The 23,174-nt window shown below is 41.3% G+C and overlaps 1 protein-coding gene and 1 pseudogene across 3 annotated transcripts; one reads left to right on the top strand and one right to left on the bottom strand.

The window, feature by feature from the left end:
- The first annotated feature begins 367 nt into the window (after positions 1-367).
- LOC103983551 (uncharacterized) lies at positions 368-17,772 on the top strand. Of its 3 annotated transcripts, none has more exons than XM_009400781.3 (14): positions 368-524; positions 992-1,221; positions 11,311-11,485; positions 12,363-12,446; positions 12,523-12,764; positions 12,840-13,074; positions 13,644-13,723; positions 13,791-13,875; positions 14,373-14,504; positions 14,582-14,695; positions 14,847-14,894; positions 16,938-17,022; positions 17,114-17,170; positions 17,254-17,772. In XM_009400781.3, the coding sequence occupies exons 2-14, from the start codon at positions 1,001-1,003 to the stop codon at positions 17,400-17,402; spliced, it is 1,707 nt and encodes a 568-aa protein (XP_009399056.2). In that variant the 5' UTR covers positions 368-524; positions 992-1,000; the 3' UTR covers positions 17,403-17,772. The 3 variants fall into 3 exon arrangements, with proteins under 3 accessions (XP_009399056.2, XP_018682309.2, XP_018682308.2); XM_018826764.2 differs by having other exon boundaries at positions 16,938-16,994; positions 17,254-17,347; XM_018826763.2 differs by having other exon boundaries at positions 379-524; positions 966-1,221.
- A 1,984-nt stretch (positions 17,773-19,756) lies between these two features.
- On the bottom strand, positions 19,757-22,424 carry LOC135612041 (berberine bridge enzyme-like 8; annotated as a pseudogene).
- Positions 22,425-23,174: the final 750 nt, after the last annotated feature.

Here is a 23,174-nt window from a genome sequence, read left to right as displayed (position 1 = left end):
CTCCAGGGAGACGGCGTGCTTCGACGGCCGCGTTTCTCCTTGTTATGCCCTTCGACCTAGCGTCGAATTACACATATACCGCTCTCGTCCCTTCGTGTCCAAGGGCTTCTCGGTCATTTCATTCGCTAGTTGGTAAGCGCACGTCTGCTTTTAGAAGATGCACCTCTTACGTCGGGCAGGGGCGAAAGGGTAAAGAAAAAACAAGATTATTTTTGCGGTTACACTCCGCACAAAGATGAAAATTAGAAGAAAGATGCAAATATCACTTTAATGTATCTGATCGTAAAATATTGTGTGTCAGGGGTGTAATTGCATATAAGGCTTGAGAAAGAAAAGAGGGTTATTTTATCAAGCGTTGGGGTAATAAAGGGCTGATAATTATTTTGATCGCGTCGTGGGAGGAAGGTGGGGAGAAGGCGGTCGAAGGTGTTGGTTGCGGAGGGTCAAAGCGACGCTGGTGGGATAGAATCCGTGTGTTCCTGAAGGGCGAAAAAGTTTCATCCATCGACGAGTTCGAGATCCAGGTAGGTGTTGCTCCCGCTCTTGAGCACTCCATCTCGGTATTTTTGTGGACGAGTATGGTCGATGGAGGCGGCAGTTCAGCGGTTTTCTGGATCTTTGCGCTTTCTGGGGTTGAAGTGGTCTCTAAGAAGCGGAATTTGTAAGGTGCTAGGAAATCAAGTGGTTCTTCTGGAGGAGATTTTGCTCTCTCGTTTCTGGAATTTAGTGTGGATAGATGTTTTGTTGTTTTATTTGTCATCGTGCGAAAAGATCTCACTTTTATTGGGAATTTTAGTGAGCAAATTTGGGATTTGGGGTTCTTTGTTCTGTTCGGATGGCAATTTATCGTTTAATACTTCTTGGGTTTAAATCGAAATGTCGTACTTGTACGACAAATTTTCTAGCTGGATGCGATAATACTGTTCCTGTGGTTTATGATTCAGTGGTTTGATCGGAAATAACAGATTTTGCTGTTGGAAACATTGATTAGTGATCGAATATGGACTCCGCGAGAAACTGGTTTCGTAAACTGCAATCTAGAGGGGAGAAAGTTAAGCCTGGAACGGAAAAGAAGGAAGCAGGAAGTGCGAAGGATATGCAGAAGCCTCCAATCGATGAGGCGCCTTCGAACATCACGAAGCAGAAGGTTGCCGCTGCAAAGCAGTACATTGAGAACCATTACAAGTCTCAGATGAAGTCCTTGGAAGATCGGAAGGAGAGGTGATCTTTTTTATGCATTTCCGTTTCTTTTTTTTGCCTTTGAAAGAGTTACATTTTAGGTGCTTCTTATGGCATCAGAATATTGGTTTCAAGAAGTGATATAGACTGAAATCACTGATCACTCAGCTCTAACAAAACTAGTATTTGGTCTTTTACTTCGTGAAACCCATTAGAATGAATTTAAACATATTTTCTAGGAAGTCTTACAAGATTCCATCGATAAGAAACTTTCTATCATTGTATGATGGAAATGGAGATGGAGCTGGAGCCGAATATAAAGGGAAGCTATTTGTTGTCACACAGCATGTGTAGGCTATTTTTATGAAGCAAGTGCACTAGATATGCTGACGACTAGTAGTTAGCCATAGGATATCAAGCCTGCATGAGCAAGTCTATCAAATGTGCTGCTGGCTATTATTTTGCTGGAAAAAAGCTATCACCCACGTACCACTGAGGACATCTCTCCTTTTCTTTTGCGAGCTGCTTAAACTCCACTTACATCACTAATAATCACCTGGATTTCATTTTGGTGACTTCTGTATTAACTGTGGCATGATTGTTTTTGTTAGGATCGAGAGCACTAAGAGGGGGGGGTGAATTAGTGCAGCGGAAATCTTTCAGCGATTTAAAAACGAAAGCTGCGTTCGTCCGATAAAAACGATTTCGATGTAAAAGCCGATTCTAAGATTACTTAAGATTAAGCGCAGTTTATGTCTAAGCACAGTTTACGTCTAAACTGAGTTTGCGTCTAAACGCAGTTTTGCATCTAAACACAGTTTTACGTCTAAACGCAATTTTGCGTCTAAACTCAGTTTACGTCTAAACGCAGTTTTACGTCTAAACGCAGTTTGCGTCTAAACACAGTTTTGCGTCTAAACTCAGTTTACGTCTAAACGTAGTTTTACGTCTAAACGCAGTTTGCGTCTAAACGCAGTTTTACGTCTAAACGTAGTTTTACGTTTAAAAGAAGTTTACGTCTAAAACACAGTTTGCGCAGTTTACGTTTAAACGCAGTTTTACGTCTAAACGCAGTTTGCGTCTAAACGCAGTTTTACGTCTAAACGTAGTTTGCGTCTAAAACAGTTTCAAAGGGATCTAAACTTAGAAGCTAGTTCATAAAAGCGCAGAAGACAGTTTTGCAGAATCAAAACACAAACGTAAGCTGATCGTATGAAAAACACAGATTTACGTCTGAATGCAGATTCGAAAAGATCAGCACTTAGAACTTGTTCGTAAAGCCGCAGAGAGCAGTAGTTATGTAGGAGGTTTGCAGTAATGATAAGGTACTCGAAATAAAAGCAAACCAGAGATTTAGAGTGGTTCGGTCAGTCTTGACCAACTCCACTTTTGGCTTCCTCCTCCGACGAGGTCACCGACGTCAACTAGCTGCCTTCCTTCAATGGGCGAAGGCCAACTGCCCTTTTACAGTTTCACTCCTTTTGATGGGCTCAGGAGACAACCCTTACAGAACCTTTCTCTCCTCACTTTACAATTCAAAAGCTTAAAGAACAGAAGGAGGAGACTTAAAGGCTTTACAACAATTTTGAGCTCAAGAATCACAGAGAAGATCAAGATTTCGGTGTTGGTCTCTTGCTCTTTCTGTGCTGAATGGGTGGGGTATTTATAGGCCCCAACCCAGTTCAAATTTGGAGCTCAAAACGATCAAATCCCAGAATTCCGGGATAGGCGGTTGCACCTCCTGACTAGAGAGGTTGCACCGCCTGGCAGAGCTCGGAGACTGAGCCCAGGCGGTTGCACCTCTCTGTCAGGGGCGGTTGCACCGCCTGAGTCTGGCTCGGAGACTGAGCCCCAGGCGATGCCACCTCCTGACTGAGGCGGTTGCACCTCTCCTGCCAGAGCTCGAAGACCGAGCCCAGGCGATGCTACCTCTGTCAGGGGAGGTTGCACCGCCCAGTCTCGCTCGGAGACTGAGCCCAGGCGGTGCTACCTCCTGGCTGGAGCGGTTGCACCGCCCAATCTCCTTGGGAGACTTAGCCCAGGCGGTGCCACCTCCTGGCTTGGGCGGTTGCACCTCCTGGTGCAATCAGGGTCCGAATGGTTAGCTCCATTCGGCCCAATTTCAGTTTTTCAGGGGCCCAATTGCCCCTGGATTAAGCTAATGGGATCACCTCCCATTTCCAACTTAATCAACGTGCTAACTACGATTAAATCTAGGACAATTTCTGCAGCTTTGCTTCGGTGCGTCAATCGCTTCTTCCGGCGAGTTTCCGGCGAACTTCCGTCGATCATCCGATGAACCCTCGGTGATCCTCCTGCGGACTTCCGGCAAACTCCTGGACTTGCGACGATCCACTTGGCGAGTTCCGACGAGCTTCGCTTGGCAAGCTTCTGGACTTCTCGGATTTGTTCCCGTAGAACCTCCGACGACCGTCTGAACTTCCGTCGAACTCTCGAACTCCCAACGTGATCATGAACTTGACTCCGGCGCAACTCCTGCTGCTTGTCTAACTTTCATCGTAGTTAATCCTGCACACTTAAAACAAAACTTCGATCGAGACAATTAATCCTAAGCAATTTAACCAAGTTGTCCGGCATGTCATTGGTCCCTCGACGCTTCGTCCGATTCTTCGGCGCATCGTCCTCTCCTGCAGCCTATTGCCCAATTGGCCAGTTGACTCCGCAACTCCGATATCCTTGGCACAATACCCGCTCTTCGTGGCCCGATGCCCGAGTCCACGGCCCGAAGCCTTCTGTCGATGCGTCGACCGATCCACCGGCCCGACGTCGAATCTTCTGACATGTTCCTTCGGCACAACATGATTTTCCTGCTTTAATTGTCTCATCCTGATCGAAGCATCTTGCGTCACTCAAAACGCAGATTAAATCATAAACATATATCAAGTAGTTTCATCATCAAAGTATGAGATTCAACAATCTCCCCCTTTTTGATGATGACAACCACTTGATGACGGAGTTAAACTTAACTCCCGGAGTTTAAACAAACTCCCCCTATCAATATGCCATATTGATAGAACCTTGAATTCAAACTGAATTCAAGTCATTGCAATATTCATCATGAATACTTGCAACACGTCGACATGAACATATGCATAAACTTATGCATCACATGTCATGTCATCAACATACTTCTCCCCCTTTGTCATCAACAAAAAGGAGAATTACCACAATCAAGTGTGTGTGATATTGGTTCAACTCATTGCATGAAAAACATAATATCAAGTTTTATCATCATGCAATCTTGGAGCTAGAAGATTTAGCAAGTGTTACATCATGCTTAGAACATTTATTCTATCAAGTTTTAGATATGCAAGTTTTATAGCATATAAGATAGCACTTTTGGTAATGTTCAAGATAGCAAGTTCTATATCATGCAAGCTAGCAAATTAGAGATGTTCAAGAAGACAACTCTTGCTTCTTGAAAATTTTGTTCACTTTGCTAGATGCGCAAGTTAGCATTTTTGCCTCTTGAGATAGGCAAGATAGCACATTTGCTTCTTTTGAGATAGCAACTTTTTGCTTCTCTTTAGACCAACAAGCTAGCAATTTTTACGATATACAAGTTTCACAATATATAAGCTAGCAAAAATTTCGAAAGCAAATGCAAGATAGCTTTCTTGTGTAAGCTCATGATTCTTGCTTCCTATTGCAATGTGCAAATTGCATGTTTTGCTTCTTGAGATATTCAAGATAGTGATGTTCAAGAAGACAATTTTTCTTCTTGAAATAAGCAAGTTAGCATTCTTTGCTACTTAAGATAGGCAAGCTAGCAATCAAGTTTTTGCATCTTCTTGACTTGTACAAGCTAGCTATCTCCCCCTTTGTCATTGTAAAAAAGAAAGAGAGAATACAGTTTTGTAGTTCTTTTTTCCTTTTACACGATTTCAAAATCATGACAAAGGATGAATAATCAAGTTATGAATGTCAAGACAATTTTTCATCATGAATATTTTATCATTGCATGCATTATTATCATAAGTTGAAGTATTACATGCATGATATCATATCACCATTCATAATTACATTAATGTTTCAATATAACAATTTCTTCTCAAAATGTGTAACTTGGCACTCATAGCATTTTAAATCATGATTTACATCACATCATAATTAGAAAGCACAAGTATTGCATGCATAATTGCACATCATAAATGTTTCATATCATGATGGTATCAATTTTGTCAAATTATATCCTACCATGCATGATCAAAACTTCTCCCTATTTTATCATTGAAAACAAGAAGAAAGTAGGGGGAAGAGCATAAAAGTGTTAAATATATCAATCATTTCAAGGCATTTACATCATAGATCAAGTCATGATTTGTGATTCATCATAAAGCAAGTTAGTTTTCAATCATCATATAAGGCATTTAAGGAATTTTTGAAACATAGGAGAATGATTAATTTAAGCATACAATGTTTCAATCCAATTCAAGTCATGAATATCAATGCTTTCATATTGTGAGTATCAATTCATGAATACCACAAGATATTATTTGTGACTTTAATTTTGCAAGATCAAGATTATGATTTAGATAAAACTTATTCAAATCAAATCATTCACTTGAAATTCATAATCGAGTCATTAAAATTAATTTCGAGATTCACAAAATATCATGAAATCATTAATCTCGATCAGATGGGAAAAGCATTTTTTAAGAGATTCTTTTTCATCTAAGCATGCCTTAGTTTTTATATGCCAAATTAAGATAAGCATGAAGGTTCAAGACATAAGGCAAAGAAATCTTGTATTATGAAATATATGATATCAAGGCTCATGATTCATTCGAAAAGATATAGTACAAAGAGCAACTTAAAACATTCTTATCAAGATCACATTTTAAAATATTCCAAGTTTCAAGATATCAATATGACACTTCATTGAATTGCATTTCATTTGAAGAACTCCTTTTTGATAAATGTAGGGAGCATAATGAACGATCTTGATTTATAAAGAGCTTCATGTTATACTTATCAAGATCATGATTATGATTATTCTCTTTAGCAAAGAATCACAAAAGCACTTTATTTTTGCATAAGAAATCTCATTGTATTATGATTTATAAATTCTTTTTCTGCACATGAATCATAGGAGATATGAATGTGAAACAAATCTTCGCAAGCAAAAACACTATCATTCATATTTCAAGATGGAATTTATAAGCAGGAATCATTTCATCAAATCCATTTTAGAAAAATATTTTTCATAAGTGTATAAGAAAATCTGATTGTTAGGATACCAATTGTTAAGTGAATCCGAAAATGAAATTAACACTTTCATATATTCAGACATGATTTTTGCTATAGATCTTGAAATTAAATCAAGAAGATCAAACAAGCTCATGATCATGGATAACTTAAAATCTCATGCATAAAATTGTTAATAACCATTTAATATTACATCTTTAAATCAAACGTGATTTCATTCAACAATGTTAATCAAACATGATACACATTATTACTTCTTAACCATGATCAAAATCATTTTGTTTGTTTATCATGCAATATTATCATTTTCGAAATTATCAGCATGATCATAATTTTTGTATTTTTATTTTTAAACATGTAATTTTCAAGAAAATTAATTCTAAACTAAAAAAGAAAATATATCATGAAAGCATCAAGTAATTTTAAAATAAACCAAAGGCATTTTAATTACCTCAACGTTGTAGGCTGTTAAGGCGTAGTTTGCCGCCTCGTTTTTGTTGACTTTCTCGTCTTCGGAGGAGCTCGATTCATCCCAATTTTTGTTCTTCTTCTTGCGTTTAAAGCAAGTAATTCCATTCCTTTTGCTTTTTAATTTTCGTTTCATTTGTAGTTTAAGTTCACCATCACTTGAGCTTATGCTCGAGTGGTCTTCAAATGTTCTATGTCCCAAATCCTTCCTGTTCTTTGGAAGGTTGGTTTGTTCATCATTGTCCTCATCACTTGAGTCATCGCTCAAGTGGCATTCATTTGTCCAGAGTTCCAAATCCTTCCTGTTCTTTGGAAGGTGATTGTGTTCAACATGTTCATCATGTGCATTGTGCACCATTTCATATGTCATCAATGAACCAATTAGTTCTTCAAGTGGTAAGTTGTTTAGATTTTTAGCTTCTTGTATTGCAGTTACTTTTGAATCCCACTTTTTAGAAAGAGAACGCAAAATTTTGTTTACGAGTTCAAAATCCGAAAAACATTTTCCAAGAGCTCTTAAACTATTGACGACATCCGTGAAACAGGTGTACATGTCGCCTATAGTCTCGCTTGGTTGCATTCGAAAAAGCTCGAAATCATGCAATAAAAAGTTAACTTTCGAGTCTTTGACTCTACTAGTTCCCTCGTGCGTGATTTCAAGTGTTTGCCAAATGTCAAAAGCCGTTTCGCACGTGGAAATCCGATTGAACTCATTTTTGTCCAAAGCGCAAAATAAGGCATTCATAGCCTTTGCGTTTAAAGAAAAATACTTCTTCTCCAAATCCGACCATTCGTTCATCGGTTTAGAGGGAAGTTGAAAACCGTTTTCAATGATATTCCATAAATCTAAATTCGTAGAAATCAAGAAAACTCTCATTCGAGTTTTCCAATATGTGTAGTCCAATCCGTTAAACAACGGTGGACGAAAGACCGAAAAGCCCTCTTGAAAACCATGAAGAGCCATTTCTCTCGGGTGTAAATCCGAAATGAGAAAAACCGGGCTCTGATACCAATTGTTCGGATCGAGAGCACTAAGAGGGGGGGGGGGGTGAATTAGTGCAGCGGAAATCTTTCAGCGATTTAAAAACGAAAGCTGCGTTCGTCCGATAAAAACGATTTCGATGTAAAAGCCGATTCTAAGATTACTTAAGATTAAGCGCAGTTTACGTCTAAGCACAGTTTACGTCTAAACTGAGTTTGCGTCTAAATACAGTTTGCGTCTAAACGCAGTTTTGCGTCTAAACACAGTTTTACGTCTAAACGCAGTTTTGCGTCTAAACTCAGTTTACGTCTAAACGCAGTTTTACGTCTAAACGCAGTTTGCGTCTAAAAGTAGTTTACGTCTAAAACACAGATTTATGTCTAAACACAGTTTGCGCAGTTTGTGTCTAAACACAGTTTTGCGTCTAAACTCAGTTTACGTCTAAACGCAGTTTGCGTCTAAACGCAGTTTTACGTCTAAATGTAGTTTTACGTTTAAAAGAAGTTTACGTCTAAAACACAGTTTTATGTTTAAACACAGTTTGCGCAGTTTACGTTTAAACGCAGTTTTACGTCTAAACGCAGTTTGCGTCTAAACGCAGTTTTACGTTTAAACGTAGTTTGCATCTAAAACAGTTTCAAAGGGATCTAAACTTAGAAGCTAGTTCATAAAAGCGCAGAAGACAGTTTTGCAGAATCAAAACACAAACGTAAGCTGATCGTACGAAAAACATAGATTTACGTCTGAATGCAGATTCGAAAAGATCAGCACTTAGAACTTGTTCGTAAAGGTGCAGAGAGCAGTAGTTATGTAGGAGGTTTGCAGTAATGATAAGGTACTCGAAATAAAAGCAAACCAGAGATTTAGAGTGGTTCGGTCAGTCTTGACCTACTCCACTTTTGGCTTCCTCCTCCGACGAGGTCACCGACGTCAACTAGCTGCCTTCCTTCAATGGGCGAAGGCCAACTGTCCTTTTACAGTTTCACTCCTTTTGATGGGCTCAGGAGACAACCCTTACAGAACCTTTCTCTCCTCACTTTACAATTCAAAAGCTTAAAGAACAGAAGGAGGAGACTTAAAGGCTTTACAACAATTTTGAGCTCAAGAATCACAGAGAAGATCAAGATTTCGGTGTTGGTCTCTTGCTCTTTCTGTGCTGAATGGGTGGGGTATTTATAGGCCCCAACCCAGTTCAAATTTGGAGCTCAAAACGATCAAATCCCGGAATTCCGGGATAGGCGGTTGCACCTCCTGACTGGAGAGGTTGCACCGCCTAGCAGAGCTCAGAGACTGAGCCCAGGCGGTTGCACCTCTCTGTCAGGGGCGGTTGCACCGCCTGAGTCTGGCTCGGAGACTGAGCCCCAGGCGGTGCCACCTCCTGACTGAGGCGGTTGCACCTCTCCTGCCAGAGCTCGAAGACCGAGCCCAGGCGGTGCTACCTCTGTCAGGGGAGGTTGCACCGCCCAGTCTCGCTCGGAGACTGAGCCCAGGCGGTGCTACCTCCTGGCTGGAGCGGTTGCACCGCCCAGTCTCCCTGGGAGACTTAGCCCAGGCGGTGCCACCTCCTGGCTTGGGCGGTTGCACCTCCTGGTGCAATCAGGGTCCGAATGGTTAGCTCCATTCGGCCCAATTTCAGTTTTTCAGGGGCCCAATTGCCCCTGGATTAAGCTAATGGGATCACCTCCCATTTCCAACTTAATCAACGTGCTAACTACGATTAAATCTAAGACAATTTCTGTAGCTTTGCTTCGGTGCGTCAATCGCTTCTTCCGGCGAGTTTCCGGCGAACTTCCGTCGATCATCCGATGAACCCTCGGTGATCCTCCTGCGGACTTCCGGCAAACTCCTGGACTTGCGACGATCCACTTGGCGAGTTCCGACGAGCTTCGCTTGGCAAGCTTCTGGACTTCTCGGATTTGTTCCCGCAGAACCTCCGACGACCGTCGGAACTTCCGTCGAACTCTTGAACTCCCAACGTGATCATGAACTTGACTCCGGCGCAACTCCTGCTGCTTGTCTTACTTTCATCGTAGTTAATCCTGCACACTTAAAACAAAACTTCGATCGAGACAATTAATCCTAAGCAATTTAACCAAGTTGTCCGGCATGTCATTGGTCCCTCGACGCTTCGTCCGATTCTTCGGCGCATCGTCCTCTCCTGCAGCCTATTGCCCAATCGGCCAGTTGACTCCGCAACTCCGATATCCTTGGCACAATACCCGCTTTTCTTAGCCCGATGCCCGAGTCCACGGCCCGAAGCCTTCTGTCGATACGTCGACCGATCCACCGGCCCGACGTCCAATCTTCTGACATGTTCCTTCGGCACAACATGATTTTCCTGCTTTAATTGTCTCATCCTGATCGAAGCATCCTGCGTCACTCAAAACGCAGATTAAATCATAAACATATATCAAGTAGTTTCATCATCAAAATACGAGATTCAACAGTTTTTACCTTTCCATTAGCATTGCCTCTTGTCCTCTTACATTTTAACCTGAAACTTTGATCTTTCCAACTAGGGTTTCTCTTTACAATTAGCTATAAATTTCCAACTATACGGGTCACCTTCATGGAGTTCCTCATGCCATTGACAGCTATTGAGGGCATGTAACTAAATTAACTAAGAAGTACTTTATTGTTCGTAGCTCGCTAATACTAAATGTCACTAAATTAACTAAGAGGTTCATCTATATTTCATTAATTGTACTAAATATTACATGCAATCTGTTTTTTTTTTTTTTTGCTCAAGTAGTTTGATTTCATGAGTTCTTTATAATTTGAAGTTTAGGCAACCTGTCTCTAAATGCTTGATTATCACCTCTATGCTTCTACATCTAAATGTGTGCATCAGTAGGTTTTTGCCACAACACATTTTTCCTTGAAATATCTAAGAAAATTGATGTTCTTGATATAGTTACTTTTTCCTAGCCTTTGTTCCTCACCATCTTCCATTGTTTTGTTGCTGAAGCCGTTACTGGATTTTACTCATCTACTTTACAATTTAAATGATTGGTTTTGATGTCAGTCAATCTACATATTCATCACCTTGTACAGAATGAGTGATGATTGTTTGAATTCTTTGACTTTCTAAAGTGTGCAAAAACATTATGCAATCTACGTCTTTTGCAAATACTATGGGCCTAGAAAAGTGCTTCAGCAATTTTCTTGTTTCAAATATCTTTCTATTTAAATATTTTTCATGCTCCTTTTCAGTTTCTTTGCTGTTGCATTTCAAATTGCCATTACTGTTTCTCATAATTATCCATTGATTATACTACTCCTCTCTTTTACATATTGCTTTTATTTTTTGATTGATTATTGAATCGATTCTGATATCATAACCATTGTCACTCGTGCCTTCTCATTATGAGACTAGTTTTCTTATTTAAATATCACCTTTGGGTTAATTTTCACTTAAACATCCTTTTCCATTCAATGGATGATAATTTCAGACGCTGGATCTTAGAAAGGAAGCTTGCTGATGCAGAAGTTTCTGAAGAGGAGCAGAACAACTTACTGAAGAATTTAGAGAAAAAAGAAACAGAATACATGCGTCTTCAAAGGCATAAAATGGGAGTGGATGATTTTGAACTTCTGACCATTATTGGCAGAGGGGCATTTGGAGAGGTTAGCTTGTGCTGAAGTTCTCATTTTGAGGAATTTTATCTTCAACATTAACATACAGTGTTTCTTGTTTAACATTAAAGAATATGTAGACCTACTGAAAAACAACTAAAGTAAGAGAAAAGAGGTTGTAGCCAACAATGTGTGCCTTTTGCTAGTTCCTTGTCACAGTGCGGTCTGATTGGAGTCTCACTAGCTTGATGAGTTGCGAATCACGTGAACCAAATGCTTTAGCCATATTGATAGTAGCATACTCATCTAGTCCCATATAGCTTCATAACCATCCTCCAACTCCTGATGTGGGACTAGATTGGGTTGTCATGTTCCTAGTTGTTTGTTTTAAGTTCCATGGTCATCTTTAAAGTGGCTCCAGTTTTCTCTTCTAATTTAAGCTTCATCTTTTTTGAAGTACTTTGCTTCTGTATTTGGATGGTAGGGCAACTTCTCTAATGCCATTGTATTTGCTTTCTCCTTTAGCTTTGGAACATCCTCTGAATTTCCCATGTGAATGTTCCTTTCCAGTTTCAGTTATTAGGTTTTGGATAGACTTGTTAAATACATGTTTAAATATGCTAACCTTCTTTTTGTGATACTTTTAAATGGCATAAAATGATTTAACGTGGTTTGGTCATTTGGTGACATCGTGTTCCTTGTCTAAGACCAGTACCTGATCACCAAATCACCAAGTTGATCTTGGATTTAGGCTTCTTGCCACAAAAGTTCATATGGCCAACTTAATCATAAATTAGATAGAGGATTAAGTGAATGTATGCATGCTATTCAGAGGTTACTCGATTAAACACTTGTATTGATGATTGTAACTTAACTGTTATTGGATGCCTGATTGGAATATTGATCAGGTTTCTGCATAATTATGCAGGTCAGAATTTGTAAAGAGAAAACAACTGGGCATGTATATGCAATGAAAAAACTTAAAAAATCTGAAATGCTTCGGAGGGGCCAGGTATGGTTAATATTCATTCATCTGTTGTTTTTTTGTGTTTTTTACAATCTACCGACTGTTTTTGCATACTTTGTAGGTTGAGCATGTGAAAGCTGAAAGAAACCTACTTGCAGAGGTGGATAGTGCCTATATTGTGAAGCTCTACTTTTCTTTTCAAGATGATGAATATTTATATCTTATCATGGAGTATCTTCCTGGAGGTGACATGATGACTCTACTCATGCGTAAGGATACATTGACAGAGTATGAGGCCAGATTTTACGTTGCAGAAACAGTATTAGCTATTGAATCTATTCACAAGCATAATTACATTCACAGGTATGCTTCTTCCGGTTGTTTATCTCTTCTTGAACAGCACTGTAGTGGACTCAGTCTTGCTTTTATCTTTTGTAGGGACATTAAACCAGACAATTTATTGTTGGACCGAAATGGTCACATGAAGCTTTCAGATTTTGGTTTGTGCAAACCTCTGGATAGTAGTAGTTTTCCTAATCTTAATGAGCCTGATTATGCAACGGGAAGAAATATCAAGCCTACACTTGATGATAAGCGATCTAATATCTCTCCTGCTCCTAGGCGTACTCAACAGGAACAATTACAACACTGGCAAAAGAATAGACGGATGTTGGTAATATTCAATCCTAAATTATTTTACTTCAGTCTCTGAATGACCATTATGTTATGTGTATCATAATTTCTTTTTAAGTTACCTATTAAAGTATTCAATGTTGAATATATAAGATTATACAATTTTCTTATCCATTTGAATGACTAGAGTAAACATGCTTAGAGAGTATAAAGTGACATAAAAATTGTTCCAAGAATGTTGTGTTATGTATAAACAAGAAATCTGATCCCCTTTTGGGATTATTTTCCAATATATATCTTCTGTTGTATTAGTTGATGGCTAAAACTGGAGGCCTATTATGCCATTAGTATAAACTATTTGCTCTTGTATGTCAAATCATTAGTTTAGCAAGAAATTAAACTTTTTATACTTCTTGTACATCTTATTTCTACCTTACCGTAGAAATATAGAACTTGATCTATTGGTTTTTTAGCTAATTGTAGGGTGACACTATATGTTTCTGGTCCAAAACTTGTGATAACATTTGCTTCCATTTTAGAGGAGATGTTTTAGCATCTTCTTCATTCTAGCACATTCTCATTCTGTTGTATGTTCTTTGATCTATCCAGGCTTATTCAACTGTTGGCACACCTGATTACATCGCTCCAGAAGTTCTTCTAAAGAAAGGATATGGAATGGAGTGTGACTGGTAAGGTCCCCTGTGTTTCTGTTTGAAATATATATTTGAATGTACTGATCACATGCAAATTTGTTAGGTGGTCGCTTGGAGCAATCATGTATGAGATGCTGGTGGGTTACCCGCCATTTTATTCTGAAGATCCCATGTCAACATGTAGAAAGGTCTGTTAACTGTTACCTAACATTCCAGATTTTCGCAATCGTCTTGGCAGGCTTCTGGTAATTGTAACTAGTTTATGTTGTCATTGTGTTCAGAATCAGGGATCTGATTCTGGTTGTCAGGTGTACTTGTATTAACTAGTAGATTATGGCTTTGGCTCTCATGCTGGGGAGTTACATAAGAAACTGCAAATCATATAGCTAGCACACTATTTTATTCTAGGTAATAGACATGCCTCTTATGTGAGTTAACATGCCAAAAAAATGGCCATGCTATGTGTCAACATTATTGTTGTGGCTTATCCAACTTCAAATCCGGAATGGTGCGTTTCATGCTGGTTTGTGCTGATCAGCCTGTCCATTCTTGGTTAGTTGTAACAGAAACTAGACCTTTTTTAAGATAAAATGCATATGAGGAACTAGTCTTGATTGAGGAGCATTTCCAATAAACTGATTATGTTGGCATTAGTTTGGTTTTCTTATTTGCTTCTATTTTGCAGATTGTAAACTGGAGAAACCACTTGAAGTTTCCTGAGGAGGCTAAATTATCAGCTGAAGCTAAACATCTTATTTGCAGGCTTTTGTGCAATGTAGAGCAAAGACATGGGACAAAGGGTGCTCATGAAATAAAGGTTTGCACTTTTTAATTTTCTGTGTCATCCTATTTTTATATTATGTGTGGAAAATTGATATCAACATCATGGTCCAGGCACATCCATGGTTTAAAGGCACCCAGTGGGAGAAACTATACCAGATGGAGGCTGCTTTCAAACCAGAAGTTAATGATGAGTTGGATACTCAAAACTTTGAGAAGTTTGAGGAGGTATACCTTCCTGTCAGTAATCAAAATTATTGCTTTGTGAATAAACTTATAATACAGTGCTTGCAATCACTTGCCATCTGTTACATCATCCTTTGGAAGCATATTTGTGCTTCTTCCTTGAATACTTTGATTGACCTTTATCTTGATGCAGACTTCAGCTTCAGTTCAAACTTCTTCAAAATCTGGTCCATGGAGGAAGGTATGTTTTGCTCTATTGCTCCATCAATTACATATTTTTTTGATAAGGTCATACTTAATTTTGATTGAGATAGTTTAGTGTTATGCACTTACATATTATTATGGAGTAGTAATTTTATGGTTGATGCCATCATTTCTTGGTGACTTGGAACCCATGAGTATTGAATGTTGATGCCTTTTGGAATTATTACAATTTCTGATTGCTACTTGAAATACACAGGTTTGCTTTTTGGCATTCAGATTGAGTTATTGCTTTTTGCAGTAACTTCAGAACATTCTAAAGAGTTAAGAGTCCTATTATGAGTGTCTTGTCTAAAAGAAAGCTATCCATTTTATTTGGATCTGAAAATGGGAATTATCCATTCTAATTTAAGTTCGAAATTCTTGTTTTCACTACTGTATGTGAAGGTTTAGTCTATACTAATATTGAAAATTTTGCTAAATGATTCAATCACATTGTGGGTACTAGGGTTCAATGTTTTTAATTTCGTAACATACCGCCTAGTATGGATAGTACATACTGCTCCGCCAGCCTATCAACGGATTGTCTGCTACTAGCCCGATTCTTCTTCCTGGATCTCGGAGTCATGATGCAAACCTTATTCGATCCTAAGAGAGGAGCAGGGGGGAGAGAGAGAGAGAGAGAGAGAGAGAGAGAGAGAGAGATGGGGTTGTGCGTCTTTAGGCTGGACAGGTGCGTGGGAGGGCGGTGGAGCTTGCAGGGAAGGATGCGATGGCGGTGGAGGAGGGCAACCAAGCGGCGGGCGTCGATGCGAAAGGTGATGGGAGTAGAGAGAGAGAGAGAGAGAGAGGGGGGAGGGATGGGGTTGTGCATCTCGAGGTTGGACTAGTGCGTGGGAGGGCGACCAAGCGGTGGGCGTTGAAGCGGAAGGTGATGGGAGGATTTATAGAGAGAGGGAGAGAGAGAGAGGAAAGGAGAAAGCAAGGGGGTGGGATGGGGTTATGCGTCTCGAGGCCGGATAGTGTGTGGGAGGGCGACGGAGCTCACCAGGAGGGATGCAGTGGCAGCGATGGAGGAGGGTGACCAAGATCGACGAGGCCCAAGGGTTGGGCGGGGCCGATCCCATGTCTTACAGCAGGGGGTCACGAGTCCTGACTGAGTGCATCAAGTCAACTAACCCGCATTCGATGGTCGTTGTGGTCGAACCAACCCGCATCTGCTTGCTAGAATCTTGGCATATTGCAAGGTATCGCTCAATACACCAATATCGTATCATACCGAGAAAGGCTTGGTACGCTAGTATGGTACGAGATTAAAAACCTTGGTAGGGCTTATTTCCAGACATGTAAAAATATGATAAGGTTAACAAGAGAGAGAGAGAGAGAGAGAGAGAGAGAGAGAGTTTTGTTTCTAGATATGAATAAAAACGATATCATTTAGGTGATAACAATAATGAAGAACACTCATGTAGTTTAATATTGCACATGTAGGAAAGAGAATTATCAATTGCCTTCAAAAGCCCATTATGTGATCATTATGCTTGTCTAAGAACTTGATGTTTCCAAAGATAAACAGATAATAGATATGAATGCTCATAAAGCTGACAAATTAAATACATTTTGATAGCTATATTTGTAGTTGATCAATAACAAAATGGTTCAGATTTTCTTTTGTTGTATTAATGTTTCATCAAGTGCCTTTTATGTGTATTTTTCAAAACCCGATATTTATGATAATTTCTACTATTTTTGAGAATATGGAATGGTATTCTAAGTAGGAGTGGCTGATCATGCAAGTTAAATATTGCAGTTGGGTTTATTTGTGTTGGTTTTCAAGTCAGTCGGAATATGTTCAACACTGAACTGATTTATAATTTGGATAGATGACGTTATCAATTACTTTGTATGTGTGAGAACTCGTTGTTTGTGTTGGTTTTCAAGTCAGTCATAACATGTTCAACCCTGAACTGATTTATAATTTGGATAGATGTTATCAATTACTTTGAATGTGTGAGAACTCGTTGTTTGTGTTGGTTTTCTAGTCAGCTTAACTGATGTGTGTTTTTTCCATCTGGTCTTACAGATGCTTCCATCCAAGGATGTCAACTTTGTGGGTTATACATACAAAAATTTTGAAATTGTAAATGACCATGAAGTCCTTGGGATCGGTGGTTCTCCCTTTCAGTTTCTCTGATTTTCTAGAATTACTTTATTTTTGTCTTGTCTCTGATATTTTTCATGCTTGTCATGTTTGTACAGCCGAGCTAAGGAAAAAGAGTAATAAGCCAAAGAGGCCAACAATCAAGTCATTGTTTGGTAATATGATGCTTCTTAGTTTTCTCTGATTGACTAGTTGGATTGGTTATATGAGAAAAATTGCTTTATGCATGTGGTTTCAGACATGGATATGGCTGCTACTCCAAATCAGCCTGTCCAAGGAAGTTTTCTCAAGCTATTGCCTACGCAGATGGAGGTGCCCGAGGGCATAGAGTCATCCTCCCACTCCAGCAGTTCTTCTCTGGATCAATCCCAATCTCGATATAGATAGGGCCAATCGCTCCGAGGGGTTGCTGGTTAATAACCAAACAACTAAGAAGTTTGCTATTTTGCGGTTGCATTACTATCTCTTCCATTATCGTGTACATAAAAAAGGGGTTGCATGAGGCATCGGCTTAATTACCTGTAAAGTTGTGGTTCCAATTTCATGATGGTAACCTCAAATTCCTTAATTTTTGTAACAATGGATTTAAAGCTGACATGAGGGTTGCTCATTGTAATGTAATTTAACCACTGAAACAGATGGTTTTTTTTCTGAGCTGTGCAATGTCTGAAATGTAGGTTTTAATGAATGTAAAAGAACAATCAATTTCTTTTGTGTAACTTTTCAGATTGTGCAAGAAGCAACATATTTATGGTCATGTCTTGGCATGATGAAGATTAATAATTTGTGGTTGGATCACTGTATTTCAGATTGTGTGTATGATACGAAGGTTTTCTCCTGTGTGCAGATTAATGTGATATAAAGTTCATTAGTGGAAGTTTGTTGTTCTGGTGGTGAAGTTTTCTCTCCTTTGTGTCACGGACTTAGTTGGTTTTGCTTAAGTCATACGATATCTTTACGTGTTCGTCCGCAAAGGTCGATCTCCCCGAAACCTCTCATGATCCCTTAGGACCTACAAAAGAGAAAACGGGTTAGAGAAAGCGTCTCACTCGAGATCCACAAGCAAACATCGCACAATAAAGGGTCAAAATAGTCCAGTATAGATCGAATATCTTTCACAAGTGTTCACATGATACAATATTTATTTACAAGCCTAAGAAAACCACCAAACCCAACTAAAATGAGGCTGTTAAGCTTTTGACCGTTTCTCTACATACTGTGCAAAGCATGAACAAACAGAAAGACACGGACATACATAAGTATTACATCAAACATCCTATTTAGAACTTTGTCCATTACATTCTCCCCCACTTATTTTTTTGATGTCCTTGTCGAAGCTTTTGCCGACACTGCAACTCCTCGCCTTTGCTGAGTTTTCAATCTTCTACTCCAACTGCAATGTGCATCTTGGCTCTTAGCTACTCTTCGCTATTGTATTTGAGTAGTTGAACTTTTGATCCGCCATGCTGCTTCAACTCGCCAATGACTCTAACTCTAGTGTGGGGTTTGCTGAGTTGTGTTGATCCCTGTTGGTTCCTACGGATCCTCCAGATGAAGGAAAAAAACCATCCTTACTATGCGCCAGTTTCTCAAATGTCTCATGCTGCTTGAATTGGGTAGATGCTTGTTGGAGCTTTAACGAGCATCGCCTCGCAAACTTCTGAAGTTTTGGGTCATTCCTCTACAAAATTTGCTCATTTACTCTTCTTTCACTTAGTTGTTACTTCCAAGTAGATTCACATCACTTCCGCTTTCGATTGGCATTATGTTGGGAAATGAAGCGGATAATCTACTCTCAGTAGCACTGATCACCATTGGTGAGGATTTGACAACTATTGTCTTCTAATATATTCGAAGGGTCTTTGAACCTGTGCAGAGCTCCTCTGCTGGATAGATAAGAGAATTGAGGTACTCGGTTTCACCCATTCTCTTAAGAGTTGAGAAGACAATGGTTACTTGACTTCGCCCGCCTCCTCAAGGGTTGCACTCCATGCATCGAGCTGGTTATTGGCCTTCGCCTGCTCTTTGCTCACACTTCTGAAGCACTCGAAGTGTTTGCACTCCTTGCATTGAGTTAACTACTGTGATTCACCTTCTCAATGTCATCGAACTTCTGGAATGCAGGAAGTTTTCACCCCAACTTGGAGTAAGTCTCTAATAGTTTTGGTCGCCTATGGGATTGTACCGTTTTCTTCATCAACCCAACCGCCTACTCCAATGAGTAGCAAAGGTACAACACCGTGTACTGCTTGCTTCGTTCCTTGGTTGTGCACTCTTGCATGACCCGAAGTCCTTCACTTTCGGCTATCTTGATAAGATGCTCGTTGACACCGGTCTTATGAAGTTCCTTGGCCTCTACCCTCAGCCTTATCTCGATACTTAGAGTTTACCTCTACATGCCCCACCTCCTCGACCTTTTTCACGACCAAGCGCTATCCCTCTATGAGTGCAAGAGATCAATGCCTTTCACGGAAGTCCCACCTCTGCGGTACCATGGCGCTACCATGCCTATGGCCCTACTATCCGTCGTCTCGCATCTGCATTCATTTTCTTCACAATCAGTAGATATATCTCTGTGGCACTCCTCCGAGTCCACCTTCATTCTAACTTATGCTTGATTTTGAGTAGCTAAGTCCCTCTGGACTCCTCGTCGCTGCCTCGCTCCTTTCGACCCCCTGTTTCAACACCTCTATGTTCTCCAAACAGCTCCCTTTGGTCGATGGAAAGATAAACTGCAACTCTCATGCATGGCCTCTGCCATCACGTTGTAGGGTTTGCACCGATTTTGTTCTCCTTAGCTTCCTTGATAGTAACATTCGCTTACTCGACCTTGTCCTCTGACTTGCCGGGCTCCCTTAAGCCAATATAGGCTCTAGAGCAGTCCAACTCTCTAGCTGCTTCGATCACCCCTCTACATGATCAAGTCCTTCCCATGGGACTCACTAGTACTTGCATTCGAACTTTTTCCTCGGTAGTACACAACCCCCCATATGCTGATGACCAAAGCTTTCATCCGATGCAAAATTTGATGCACACACGGAAGACTCGCCTCTGCGGTACCATGACTTTTACTCCTTGAATCCATAGCCCTTCTTGCCATCGTGTTGTTAACCGAAGTGGAGCTCTCAGTAGCTCCCGATCATACCTCCGTATGATATAGTCCCTCATGGGACAATGTTGTGTGTATCGCATTGCCACGAACTGTTCCACCACGATCCGTTGCACTATGCTGCCTCCTAATGACATCTCTATTACATTTTGACTCTTATGGATGAACTCGAATTGTGATCATTCCATGTGTGGCCTTTGTCCGTAACATCTATACGTAGAATAACAAACTAAATGATACATAATTATTATTCTATCTTTAAACTATATCTTGAAATTTGGTTAAAAATAAAGAATGCAAATTTATGGTCTCTCAAAACATCATTGATTTATTCAAAACACAAATAAAATAAAAATAATTATTCCTCCTCCTCCTCCTCCTTCCTGTGAACCATAAAAAAAACAAAACCTTGGAAAAGGACATCGTCTTTTTGAGAGAAGGATTCTCCTGAGAAAATGGCAGAATAATTTGTTCATTCCACAAGTAGTTCTCCGGATCAACCTTGGCCTTCACTTGTGCAAGCTTCTTCTAGTTAATCAAGAAGTAGTTGCTTCCCCAAGCACCAGCTTGCCTGTAACTCGTCCTTCCCAAGTCAATGTCCCTGTGGTCGAGGTAAGCAGCCCTTGGACTCTTCGACACATGAGAAGACATGTACTCGTACAGCTTCCTCATCCTCCCCAAATGCCTCTCAGTCACTGCCTCTTCCGTCTCAAACTACCTCATCAAGGTATTGGATGTTGTACAGGTTCCCCGTCCTGTGATGGAAGACAATGGTAGTCCCAGCTATTTCACCCGTCCTCCCTCCCCATGGCTCCATTATCATCACCATGGCCTCCATCATCAGCTTCCATATCCCCTTCCACCCCTTCTCTGACTTGGCCTTGAAGGAGCTATTGTGCTGCGGCCTCCTATCTAACAATATGGTCGAGTTAATGCTGCTATAGTCTGCGAAGTGGAGTGTAGACTCCAGCCAGCTCACCTCGCTGCAGTCCGTCGCCTCCAAGCCCAGCTCAGATAAGCTCTTCTTCATCACCGAGAGAAGAGCGCGCCGCCGCCCGAGGAACATGCCTTGGCATATGACTTGGATTGTCCGTTTCCCTGCGCCTCGTCGTCGTCGACGGCCAGAACGATGGCCCTGACGGTGAGGTCGTCGGCAAGCTTGGGTGCGACGTGCTGCCACCTCTCCACCAGCTTCGTTGCGCCCTGTTTAAGGGTTCTGGTGATGCCGAAGACGGTGACTTTGGGAGGCACGTGGACTAATCTGATCTTGTAGGAGAGGACGACGCCGAAGCTTGCCGCGCCGCCTCCTCTTATGGCCCAGAAGAGATCCCCGTCCATGGATCCCTGTGCAAGATCTCGCCTCTGGCATCCAGCATTAGAGCGTCGACGATGTTGTCGGCGGCCGTCCCGTGCTTCCTCATCATCATCCCGATCCCTCCCCCGCTGAACTGCACCCCGACGCCGACAGTGGTGCAGATGCCGGCGGGGAACCCCGGCAGCGACGTTGTAGTAGACCTCGCCGACGGTTACACCGGTCACCACCCAGGCCGTACCATCGGCTGCGTCGACGGAGACCGACCGGAGGCTGGAGATATCGAGGACGACGAAGGGATCGTCGCCAGCGGAGACATAGGACATGTCCTCGTAGTCGTGGCCGCCGCTCCGGACCGTGATGCGGAGGCCGTGGGTCCGGCTGCAGGCGACGGCCGCCTGGGCATCAGCGGGGCACGTCGGGAGGACGACGAATGCGGACTTGGTGGTGCCGGCGGAGAGGAACCTGACGTTCTGGATGGAGTAGCGGAGGATGGTGGTGTTTGGGGCGTAAATGTGGTAAGCGGTGGCGATGGAGGGATCCATTCCATTAATGCTTAACTGTCTCGATCCGAATCCTACCCAATTTGTTATATACCGGCGTTTTGGACCCACAAGCTTATGATATCCGGAGCCTAGGTGGATCCGACCCGTTAACGTCCCTGCACAAGGTTATGTTATGTTCCCTAATCTGCCCTCGCCTGGCAATTTTATTCCTAAGAGTCGAATCGACGGGGGCGGAGGAATGGATCGCAGACAAGAAGAAGAAGAAGAAGCCGTAGCGACGGGGGATTGGCGCTTCAGAAACCTCGAAGAAGCCCTCGAGATCACATCCCTCCGCCGAATCATCAGCGCTTACCAAGGACTCCTCGTGCTCTCTGTTTCCCTTCTTCATCTTCTCTCTCTTAATCGCTCCTTTCATTTCATTTCTTGGGAACATCGAAAGCTGGTTGCTTCCGTTTCAAGAATCCGGTAATGTGCTCGTTAAGATTGGCATTCCGAGTTTACCTTCTTGGTTGATGACGGGGTTGTTTCAAGGTCTCCACTGTTTTGCTTATGATTTGCAGTCCTCGTGTGACATGTGCATCCGAGATTGGTTTCACATCGAAATCTGTTTGCTTCCGGATGCCCTCGCTGTTCTTTCTCTGAGTTCCCGATTTCCATGAAACTGGCTCCATGATACGTTGCTTGATCAGGATCCCCAACTTGTCGTGAAGATTGGCTTTCTGAGTTTTCGTTCTTGAGGCTTTCACTATGTTGCTTATATTTTCTTGCCTTCGTGGTTACGTGCACTCCAAGATTGGTCTTACATCGAAAGCTGATTGCTTCCATAAGCCCTCCCTGTTCTTTCTCGAGTTCCGACGTCCAAGGAAATGGCTCCTCGATATGGTGCTTGTGAATAACAAAGAACTCGATCAGGACTCAAGTACGGGAAGAGACATCTGATCACCAAGATTGGCTTTTCCAATTTGCATTCTTTTCTCGAAGATATCTAAGATCCGATTTCCAAGAAAAGGGCTCAAGCTCGGTGATGTGTTTCTTGAAGTGGTTTTACATCGAAAGCTGTTGCTTCCATAAGCCCTCAGTTCTTTCTCGAGTTCCGACTTCCAAGGAAATGGCTCCTCGATATGGTGTTTGTGAATAACAAAGAACTCAACCAGGACTCAAGTACGGGAAAAGATATCTGATCACCAAGATCGGCTTTTCTAATTTGCATTCTTTTCTCGAAGATATCTACG

Source organism: Musa acuminata, chromosome BXJ2-5 (assembly GCF_036884655.1).
Source record: "Musa acuminata AAA Group cultivar baxijiao chromosome BXJ2-5, Cavendish_Baxijiao_AAA, whole genome shotgun sequence".
Taxonomy (NCBI): Eukaryota; Viridiplantae; Streptophyta; class Magnoliopsida; order Zingiberales; family Musaceae; genus Musa; species Musa acuminata.
The sequence above is the reverse complement of the archived record's forward strand: the minus strand, read 5'-3'. Positions and strand labels throughout refer to the sequence as shown.